General features: G+C 39.8%; 1 protein-coding gene across 1 annotated transcript; it reads right to left on the bottom strand.

Moving 5' to 3' along the window:
* Positions 1 to 1172: 1172 nt before the first annotated feature.
* Positions 1173 to 10838, bottom strand: angptl1b (angiopoietin-like 1b). The gene is made up of 5 exons (XM_058746858.1): positions 10800 to 10838; positions 6356 to 7176; positions 4479 to 4672; positions 2185 to 2455; positions 1173 to 1530 (listed from the first exon to the last, which is right to left on the bottom strand). The coding sequence occupies exons 2-5, from the start codon at positions 7143 to 7145 to the stop codon at positions 1343 to 1345; spliced, it is 1443 nt and encodes a 480-aa protein (XP_058602841.1). The 5' UTR covers positions 7146 to 7176; positions 10800 to 10838; the 3' UTR covers positions 1173 to 1342.
* Positions 10839 to 11605: the final 767 nt, after the last annotated feature.

The following is an 11605-nucleotide window of genomic DNA, read 5'->3' as shown; positions in this document are numbered from 1 at the left end:
CATTGCTTCAGGTTTTCTGCGAAGTTATCGAGAGTTGCATTTTTGAAAGTCAGTTAATCAAAAATGAATGAAAAAGAACGGCAAGTTTCAATCAAAAGCCTTTTTTAACACTATTATAGCAGCAATGAAGGCAACCAATCAACTACAAAAGCAAAAAATCTACAGTTCTATGCATTGATGAAGCAGAAGCTTTTATTCAAAGCTAAAGTCAGTTAAACGTCTGCACAGAGAACATGTGCATTAGCCAGTAGCTGGACTGATGGAGGAGAAGGAAAAACACACAACAACCACAGACATTTGGCCCGTTTCCATCCAGCGGTTCCTCTTACCCACTTTCCCCATGCAGTGCCGTCTGGAGCCCAGCAATATGTTTCTCATTGTCTGTGCCCTGTTCTTCTGCCCCTGCAAGGCCTAAAAAGCCACCAAAACAAACGGGAGGTGGGAGAAACTGTGTCGTATGGACGGATGTATTTCACCTAAATGTGTTTTAAATACATGTTTGAATATTTCTAGAGTCTCTGTGTTTGATCAAAATGACAGAATGATAGAAAGTGGCAGCATTTGGAGTTGAATGAACTACTGTAATAATTAAAATATTTAAGCAAAGCTTCCGATGTAAAATTAAAATCTTGCTACGTTATGCTCTCACTGGACAGCTACATCGAGAAAAAAAAAAAAAAAGACATTACTGAATTAACCTAAATACATTCATTTATACCAAACAAAACTTATTTTTACAGGTTAAACCATGTAGAAATAGCTCCACGGCAAAAAAGGCTTATCTTACAAGTAAAATAATCAGCCAGTGGAGTAAGTAAAATATTCTTAAAAGAAGACAATTTTATTTGTTTTAAGCAAAATGCACTTAATTTAGTTTTTTTTTTTTTTTCTTTTTTTTTTTCCTTGGAAACAAATCATCTTATGACATTTTGCTTATTTGGTAAATACATCTTAATTTAAGAATTTTTAGATATTTTGACTAGAAACAAGACAAAAAATTTTAAGTAAGATTTTTTTTTTGTTTGTTTTTTTGCAGTCTTTAAGGTACCACTTTTTGCCATATAAGTCATTGCAGATGCTTTTATGACTTATTTCTAATCATGAAAAACCCCATCAAACATCTTGTTGTGGACACAGTTTGCTAAAATGTGCTCAAAGCATGACACTGAGAAAACTGATATAAATTTTAATTACAAAATGGTGATGATATACTTTCATCTTTAACTGTACACTTTTCATTTCTCTGTCACATCATTTGTAAATCAAGCAAACTCCAAACATTACTCATACAAACTGTGTTTCCCACTGGACCATGAAGAAGCTGAAGTCAGTCAGTCCGGCTTCAGTCAATGGGTCTGATCATCATACGCACAGACTTCATGGAGTAAAACCCCCCTCCATAATCAGCCCAGAATATGCCGTCCTGAAAGCGGCTGCGATAGACTCCGCCGGAGTACCATATGCCGTTCAGATTGGCCTGACCGCAGGCGCTGTACCACCAGCCACCCTTGTGGAAATGAGCACAGTTACCTGAAAGACAATCAAAAATCAGTGTCTTAGTCATTCTGCCTCACAATTAATGTACACTATATTGCCAAAAGTATTGGCACCCCCTTCTAATGAACAGGTTGAACTGCTTTAGTAATTTCCATGAGTACAAATCTTAATGTTTAAGAATATAATGATATTCTAGGGAATTGTGTGCTTCTAATTTTAAAGCAACAGTTTGGACAGGACTCTTTTCTATTCTAACATGACAATGCCTCTGTGTATAAGGCAAGGTTCAAAAAGCAATGATTAATTGAGTCAGTGTGGAAGAACTTGACTGGTCTGCAGAAACATCTGGTGTGACTTTAAATGCAGACCTTGAGCCAAAAACTCATGACCAAACACCAATGACTGGGTCATTTTAGACACTTCCAAAACTAGAAATTCATGGAAATGACTAAAGTAGTCAAACCTGTTCATTAGAAGGGGGTGTCCCAATACTTTTGGCAATGTAGTGCATCTTGACTTAGGAATGTTTAGATATTTGCACTGGAAAACAAGACTTATTTTGCAGCGTATTGTTGTTGTCCTTGTAAACATGTCATTCTGAATGATGTACCATATGTAACTCAGTTTAAATGACCCAGGGTTTATAATGACACGCCACAAACAATATCACGTGGGGTGAAGGATCACCTGAGAAGGCGTCGTTGTCGTGGTCCAGCGTGGTGAACTGTTTGCCGTTGTGGCTGGTCAGTGAATCTCCGGCGTTGCCCTGGTAGGTTCCCAGACGAAGACGGTACGACTGGCTCTCGGGCTCCAGGTGGAAGCTGCTGTAGGCCGCGTAAACCTTCTTCCCCATCCAGTCCTCCAGCTCCACCAGCAGCTTGTAGTCTTCCTGCTTGCCCAGGTTATAGATGTTTTCCAGACCCAGCCAGTGCTCACCATCCACGTCACCAAAGCCTTTCTGGAGGACAAGAAAAAGAGAGCAGAACGCAGCGTTTTATGGCAGTCACTGGACGCTGTTATCATTACCACCGCATTTTACCTTTGAAATACTGGAAATGCAAAGTAACCTCAGGCTTCTTTGAACAACAGGGCTTTGGGCTGATGAGAGATTTTAAAGACATCACTGCTGATTTCAGCACATACTGCAGCCGATTGTTATTATTAAACTACAGCAATAAGCATGTGTGCGTTTAGTTACAGTGCAAACACACCTGCAGCAGCAACTCATCACATGCTTTGGCTTCGCTGGAAAGTGTGTGATGTTGAGGTTTAGGAGGCTTCACTCTGTGTGCATGTGTGTGTGTTTTTGTGACATATGAGGACACAAATTTGTATAATGGCATGGGTATGACAGGTATTACAAGGAGAAGGTGATTTATGAGGATATTTCCCCATGTCCCCATATTTCAAAAGGCTTATAAATCATACAGAATGAGTTTTTCTGAGAAAGTAAAAATGCAGAAAGTCTCCTGTAAGGGGTAGGTTTAGGTGTAGGGTGATAGAAAATACAGTTTGTACATTATAAAAACCATTACGCCTATGGAATGTCCCCACAATTCACAAAAATGAACGTGTGTGTGTGTGTGTGTGTGCGAGGCTCAGAATGAAAGAAACACTGACACAGGCACGAGCGCAATCAAAACAAACGGACGCGAGGCGCAGATCCTGAGAACCAGAGCCAGCTGTTTGGGAGTTACATCATCTCCACCTTCATTACTAGTGTTCCTCTGAGTCTGATTCTCTGACAGAGGCTCATGAAGGTCCGTTTGCTGAAGAAAATGTGCAAATCGCAGCTCATAGAGACACGGTCCAACTCATATAATCATTTGTCTGTATAGAGTGGGGTGAGCAGGGATGAGGTATTTTTGTAGGCAAAACCTGGAAACCAGTTGCATTTTAGCACCTCCAGTTCCATCGTCCTGAAGCCAGTGGGTTTTTGGAATGGGTTTTTGGTTAAATGTCTGAAATGAGCTCCGTGTTGAACACAAGATCAAGATATTTCCATGTTTTATTCTACGACATAAAATACATCAGTGATACCTGCTTGTGTGTGTTTTTTAAGCTTTTATTTGTCTTGAAAAGTGTCCACAGATTTTGTCGGGACATTGAACACCATCATGCCAAATATCCCACAAGTGGCGCTAAAACACGCAATCAATATGTGACCGTGGCCATGTTTTTGTTACATTAGTACAGGAATTCGCTGGTGCAGCAGTGCTATTTTAATTTGCTTCTATGCGGGTTTGAGCTGTTTTGTTGAACCTTAGTTTCACAGGATTTGTTCCGGAGTGCTTCATCTCACAAGTGCAACACTACAAAGCAAACCTACTGCGTTAGAAAACCCATACATGTGAAGCTAGATATGCAACGCTAATGTTCAAAAGTACCTGTTTTCAAATCTCGCAGCATGTTAAGATTGTTGTGAGGTCATAACATACTAGTGTGCATGGAATTGAGTGAAAATTAGGCTTTCTTAATCAAAAGTCTGGCCCTGTAAATTATACTTTGTGTGAAAAGGAATAAAAGTTGTCAGAGTTTTACTGCCTCTAGTGTTAATTTCGACTGGAAACTGCAGTGATTTGTACGTATAGGTAAGTATTTTGAGTTTTGCAGAAACGTAGGTAGAAGCATGCATTTCCAATGAGCCCGGATAGCGAACAAAACACATAACAATCATAAACCTTTTTGGGTCACAGGGCATATTTTCTGCAATAATCCAAAAGCCAAAGGAAAAATCCTTCTGGATTTTTGTCAAGGGAACCAGTGATGCAAACCTATGGGTTTGCTTACAAAAATGCGTCACCACTGGAGCACTCTATTGCTTTTTAATATTCGCCAAAGATTGCACTGTTGTTCCGACATGTGTTTTTGTCTCATTTTTATTGGAATATTGTCGTTTTTGATGACAAAGTCATCTGGTACTGAATCATTCAAAACAACTGGTTCAAAAGAGTGATTCATTGTGAGTCAAACATCGCTACCTTGTAGCTGTCCCAGTTTCTGAAGAAGTTGATGGATCCATCTTTCCTCCTCTGGATAAGCGTCCAGCCGCCTCTGTCCACATCATGCTCACACCAGGCCTGTACAGGTGTCTCTGTCCCGTCTGGCTTGAGGAGATACGTCCCGCTGGTGGAGTGTCCAGCCTGCATCGCCTGAAGACAGTCCCGAAAGGGACCTCAAGACACCAGCACACACAAATGAGTGAACGCACACCACTGATGAGGAACGAGCATCAATAAAGCTCTTCAATACTGACATATTAGATTACCAGATACCTGTTAATGTGTAGAAGGTTAGCTGCTAACAAGAGAGAGAACTAGCTTAGTTTTCTTGACTGAGTAATATACTGCACAGGCCTATGGTTTAAATGTTATATTGGGTCTTATTAGGCTATTGTACATTACATATTGTACATTTCTGATATGCTTTTGATTTACATTCATGCATGTGGCAGATGTTTTTATCCAATGCATTCAAAGTATACATTTTATTAGTTCTTGCTTTCCCTGGGTATTGAACTGATGAACTTGGCATTGCAAGCACAATGCTCTACTCTTTAAGGTACATAAGTTCACAATTACTTTTTATTGTCTGATTATTTTGCATGTCTCAGAAAAGTAAGCTTGTGGAAAGTTACTAACATCAAGCAATATCATGCATGCATGCATTTAAGGCATGATTTAATGTTTTACATTACAAATTATATCTGTTTACATTCATTGATATATTCTTCTAACAAACCCTTGACCCTAAATATAACTGATGGTAACCTTCTTGAAACAGTATAAATGGTTTGCACTGCTGACCAGTGTATTTATGATTGCAATTATAAATGAGATTATTTGATAACTAATGCCAGTTTGCAATATCAAGCATCTTAACAGAGTTTTGTACAGCTTAAATAACTGGAAGCGACAAACACCAAAATCCTTGCACATTCAAGTAACATATGGCTGTGCCGCTCTTTCATAAAAACAAACAAACAACAACAACAACAAAAAACAAGATGAAAAGACTATTTAAAATATAATACTAATGGGTCTAGTTTTTGCACCTGTTTATTTCAGGTTAGAATCAGGTCTGATGGAGTAGAATTGACTAGGTGGCACTGTCCAACATGATCTCACAGAATTCGGTGTAATGTTCATGGACTTAATTAACCTCCGAATCAGTGGTGGCATCACGGAATCGCCGAAAATTCCGTGATGGGCTCACAGAAAAAATTCCGTGATGGGCTCACAGAAGTGATACCAATGTAAGTCAGTGACAGGCATCAGCCGTGCTCCACGCACGGAAACCCTTAGCATCAATATGCCGACGCGATACTGGGGAATTTATCGTCATCATTATTGTTCAGAACTGGGTAGGTTTAGGGTAGGGGTGGGGTCAGGTACTCCAGTGAAAGTATAAATTTATATACAAAATATAACTGCATCGGAGTCACTCTTTTTACGTGGTCCGATGCAGCCCTGGTGTTGAACCAGTGAATCCGTGCATGGACCACGGCTGATGCCTTCTGTGAGCCCATCACGGAATTGTCGGCGATTCCGTGATGCCACCACAGATTCGGGGTTAATTAAGTCCGTGAACATTACACGGAATTCTGTGAGATCAGGTTGCAAAAAACTAGGGTCCTAGAAATGCAGTCCTGATACAGCAGCCTCTGGTATTTCAGGATGATTCTATTGCTCGAATGTGACTTATTCTTTAAATGTGATGTGTTTGGTGTGCATGTGAGTTTTGAGTGTTGAAAATGCTGATACATTTTGTTGAAGTGTAGTGACACTAATGGAAATGACAAGAGTGCTGGTTGGCAAACACAGATGCTGTGTGTTTTGCTGTGTAATGGATTCATTACCCTCCAGACTGACGTTCCCCTGAGGGGAACTTCCTGTGGGTGCCGGAGCTGTCCTGGAACTCCTGTCATCTGGAACGGGCCAGCCTTGACTCCTCTGGATCTCATTCGAGAAGCGAGGCACATACACCGGGATGTTCTCAGGCACGACCTGCACGAGTGGCGGAGGCAGCGGCTCTCGTCTGTGATTCCCGTACACCTGCAGGCATCGCTCCTCCAAAGCCGCGATCAGCAGCGACTGGTTATTGACCAGCACGGCCAGCGCAGAGAAGCGCACCTCCAGCTCCCTGTAGAGGGCAGACAGCCGCAGCGCCTCGGCCGTGCTGTTGAGGATCCGTCCCTCCAGCTGTGCCAGCTCCAGCGAATTATCACGCTTGCGAATGATTTCATGCAGCAGCTGCATGTACAGCTGGGTAACGCGGGAGTTCATGTTGCGCGACTCTTTGCGTAAAAGTTTCATTTCGTTAACCATGTTTCCATCCACGTCCACGATCATCCGGAGTGTGTCCATTTCACGTCTCTGCTTGGTCAAGAGCTCCCGGACGTCAGCTATATTTGACTGCGTCACACGCTCTTTATCTGGCAGAGAAGGGCCCTGGCTGGCACAGATCGGCCCCGTGATCTTCTGCTCTGGGACCAAGAATGTATAAGAGCACTTTCTTGGGGCCCCATCGGCTACGTCCTCTACCAGTCTCCGCTTTCGGCTCAGGACGGGCCCTTTGTATGCACTCTTGCTCCGTTCACAAGTGAGGATGCAGAGAAGGGCGCAAAAGATCCAGGCATGAGGACTCATAGCAGCAGAGAGGAGATCTGACCCATGAACCCTGAGACAAAACAACAGAGTCATATAGACTGTACTTATGGTGCTGTACATCTGTCTTAGATTTAACAGGGTTGGACAGCAACAATAATTACAATTGATTCATCATTATACATTTAATTCCAAAAATTAAGTGTTTTGAACAATATTCATGCTATGTTTACCATGCAATGACAACACTTTTGTCAAGCTTCAAAAATGGTGACTCGTGCTAACAGCCAATTGATTCTTAGGGATTTTAACATCAGTCCAACTGTGGTCATACAATAGATCTTGTGTTTTGTTTTGTTTTTTTGTTTTTTATTTCAGATTTGGAGGTTATTGAGCCATGTATTTGACCACTATCCAGTTGTGCTCTCACCCTTTCTCTCCCTTAATCCTCCAGTTCCGAGGCTTTTGTGTTTGTCTTGTGCTATTCTGAATTAGATGTTTAACATCTATCTCCTCCTGTTAGCTGTCTGTCTCATTTCCAACCTCTCTCTTTAATCCAGTTAGCTATTGCAATCTAAGTGTTCTGGCTCCAAGTTAGATATTGTTATTGTTGGATATTAAAGATGTTTATTCTACTATTAGTGCTATGGTGACAGCTGTAGTAAAGAAAGTTCTCTAGCCAAAGGTTTTGTGCCAGCTAGATTTAAACATGCAGTTGTGAAAACTCTGCTAAAAAAAAAAGCACAAAGTAATATTTTTTAAAATATTTTTGCCTTTTTGAATTATTTTAACATTTTGGTTATTTCAGTCTGGTTTAGATCCATATATAATCACACATTATATTTTGCTTGCTCTGGATTCAGGCTCATGTGCTGCTTTAGTTTTGTTGGATCTGAGCGTGGCATTTGATACCATTGACCGTTATATTCTTCACTAACGTCATATGCTAGGTATCTAGGGCACTGCACAGGGTTTGCTTCTTACCTTGAGAACAGGACATTTTTTGTAAATTTGACAATTTTTTCCTCATCATCCTTTATTGTGTAGCGTGGCCCAGGGATCCGTTTTGGGACCTTTATTATTCCCCCTTTATATACTTCCTTTTTGGCTACATTCTTCGGGAATGTAATATTGATTATCACAGTTATGCTAACGATTCCCAGTTTTACCTTCCAGTAAGGCCTGTTCAAGTGCATTAATGATATTAAGAGTTGGATGGTGAACAATTTTTTGTCAGCTTAATGAAGATAAAACAAATGTTTGATTTTAGGTTGCCCCATCCCTTCTTTCCCTGTCCTAAAAGTCCAGTTAGTTCCACTCTAAATTGACAAAAACCTTGGAGTGATCTTTGACATGACTTGATTGCAAAACTAAAAAGCATATTCTGTCAAGCAAATATTTGGAATTAGTCATCCATGCATTAGGCATCTATTACTGTAATCCAATCTACATCATCTTGCTTACGAGTTCTTCAAAATGCAGCCACAAGGCTTTTGACAATGTCTTAAAACAGGGACCATACTTTCCTTATATTAGTGTTCCTCCACTGGCTTAAATTCAGGGTTGAGTAGGCTAGAGTGCTCAGATTTTCTAATCATTTACATCTATCTGTTCCACATTGTCTACTTTGGATCAGTTTATGTTGTTTTTAAATGTGCTTTATAAATAAGTGTTGCTGTTTAATATTCAGTCTGTCAGATATGAGAAGCAACAGTGTTTAGCGTTGTTAGCAGTAGTGTAAGTTTGAATATGCTCAGGCACAAATTAGATCTGACAGCTGCGGTGGAAGGTGTTATTTTTAGTTTTACACACAGAGACTTCTTTGCACAACATCTTCTTTTGTGTTTCACAAAAGAACAAAGCTCAAATGATGTGTGTGGCTGACAAACAAAGCTCAAATGATGACAGAATGTTTATTTTAACTAATTTGAGTTTGAGGGTAGATTTTGGTGCCAGACAGTTTTGCAGACTACATTCTGTGGTTTGTTTACCTGTCATGCTACACTCTACCTCACAGCTCAGGGTCAGGTGAGTTTGCTTTCCATCTCATTAGTGGCCCAGTTTTTCCCTTCTATGCCCCTCAACCATGAAAGGTTGGGTTTCTCTATAAGAAACTGAGTGACTCCTTCAGCGTACGTACAGTATGGATTGGAGTCATTCAAATGATTCATTGTTCATAAGTAATATGCAATGTTTCAGTGCTGAATGCTGCTTCACTTATAAGTGATACGTCAGTAATGATTTAACATCTTTAATGCAGCTTTACTTAGAAATACATTTAAAAAGCATAGGTTCACTGAAGCCTTTGAGAGAAATGAGAAAGGGAGAAGGTGATGTAGTTTAACACGAGCAGAACTGATGCTTTAAATAGCGCAGGACTAGCATGATTGATGATTCAGTCACAATGTTACAAACACTGAGCTGCATTATTCCTGTGGTTTGGTGAAAATGTTCAGGACTGGCTGCTTTAGTATTTTCCATTATATAAACTGCTTTGGCAGCAGTGTGTGTTCTTACACAATGTCAAGAAAACAGAAGGAGTGAGGAAAGTGTTCTGTTACCATTTTGGGTCAAAGAAAATAAGTTAGGTCAAATTTTCTGTAATGTATTTCTCTGTCCTGGGGCAGTAAATCAAAAGCTTCTTAGTTTATAGGAATAGTACATGAACTATTTGAATATTGCTCAGACATGAAAAGTTTGAGTCTCGAAAGCTTTAGTAACACAATCATTATGGACAATCATTAATTTGCAGCACATGAAGGAGGTTTGGGCTTATAAGACTACTATAAGAATATGAACCAAATCATTTACAAAATTCACCATAAACATTGACGTTTCAGACTTTGTTTGCATTAGTTGAATTTGACAGAACACTGATGGAAAATAAACTGTGATTCTACCAAACAACACAAGACTTTCAGAAGTTTTGCAATGCCACTTTTTGTTAAATTCAACAATACTAGAATGCAAACAGACTTCCAAACCAAGACAAAGCATTGGAAAAAGCAACTCAGAACAGTAGTCGAGAGCTAGATGAAGAATCTGCGAGGTCTCAGTGGAAAATACCCAATCGGATAATGTTACATCCGTCTGAAGCCTGTCCAAGACTCCTACAAAAACTAACAGCCACATTTCTTCTCATTTCTGAGGATCATGCGATGTGACAGTTTGTCTAGTAACACTTCAGCCTATTGAGGCTTCTACATAATACGACTGCAGCTAATTTAGATGAGTAGTGCAAACATTTAATATATATGCATGCAGTTTTGACTGTACGTTGAATTTAATTTTAATATAACTGAAAACATGTTGCCTACTCTGTTCATTAAAGTTCATTTAGGTACTTCATTGTTCTCAGTATTTGAGCGTAAGATAAAAGCAGAGGCTGATGCTGTTCTCCAAACTTCCACAACACACAAAGGTAAAGACTTGTGAAGATTTCTTTAAGTATAGGCAAATTTGGACTTGACTTAATAGGGTCTATTATAATGCATTTCTTTTCTATTTATTACAGTCATGAAGCATGAACTGAATAACAAATTACTCTGAAATGAATAGAATTAAGCATGTTTTAGCTGTTACTTTGTAAGGTATTTTAGATATGTAATCTTTTATTTCTTTGTCTATTACAAAAGCAAAAGAAGTATGAACAGACCAGTTGTGTAAAATCATCAGAATAAAGTTCCAGTCACTGACCTCTGCGTTCTTTCTGTCAGACTGGCAATGCTTCGTCTGCTGGAGTCTCTCCTTCTGCAGATGAGCGGCAGACGCCTGCCTCTTATACTGCTGTGTGTGTGTGTGTGTGTGTGTGTGTGTGTGTGTGAGTGTGTGTGTGTGTGTGTGTGTGTGTGAGAGAGAGAGAGAGAGATCGAAAGAGGCTGGGCAAATATCTGCCTTTATTGCTATTCATTTCTCAGCAAAAATAATGAGAAAGAAACTGACCTATTATGCCTCTTCATCTTCTTCGTCTTTCAGAAATGAGTAATAATGATAACGAGTGACTATGAGGAACAGAGTGGAGAGAGAGTGAGGGTTAGCATACCGACCAAATTAACTTCAGGATTAGCTAACAGAAGCCTTGTTAATGCATACTTCAGCAGATCAAAACATCCAGAAACCTGAGGTCACATTGAGCAGCTGTTACAGCTCGAGAGCTTTTCCAGCTAACGTAACCAGACCAGAGCATATGCGTCATAACAACATAACTCTGCGAGTTCATCACAATGACCAAAATTTACTGTCATCTTTAGTTTTATTAACTCACTGCATGCACACGACTATGTTTATCTTGAAATGATATAAGCAGCAGCTACACTAATTATTCTCCATTTGCTTTTCTGTTTCTACCTCGGGAGGTCAAGATAACTAAAGATCACACCAGGATTGTAGGTAATATCACCTCATCCAGCGATCTTTGTGTTTTCTGTCTTATGAGGTATTCTGCACAATGACTTATGTTCAAAAAATGATGATTGAAAACTATGAAACGACTGTGATTGCTG

The sequence above is a fragment of the Onychostoma macrolepis genome, chromosome 02 (assembly GCF_012432095.1).
Source record: "Onychostoma macrolepis isolate SWU-2019 chromosome 02, ASM1243209v1, whole genome shotgun sequence".
In the NCBI taxonomy this organism is placed as follows: domain Eukaryota; kingdom Metazoa; phylum Chordata; class Actinopteri; order Cypriniformes; family Cyprinidae; genus Onychostoma; species Onychostoma macrolepis.
Note: the sequence above shows the minus strand (reverse complement) of the source record. Positions and strands in the feature narration are given on the sequence as shown.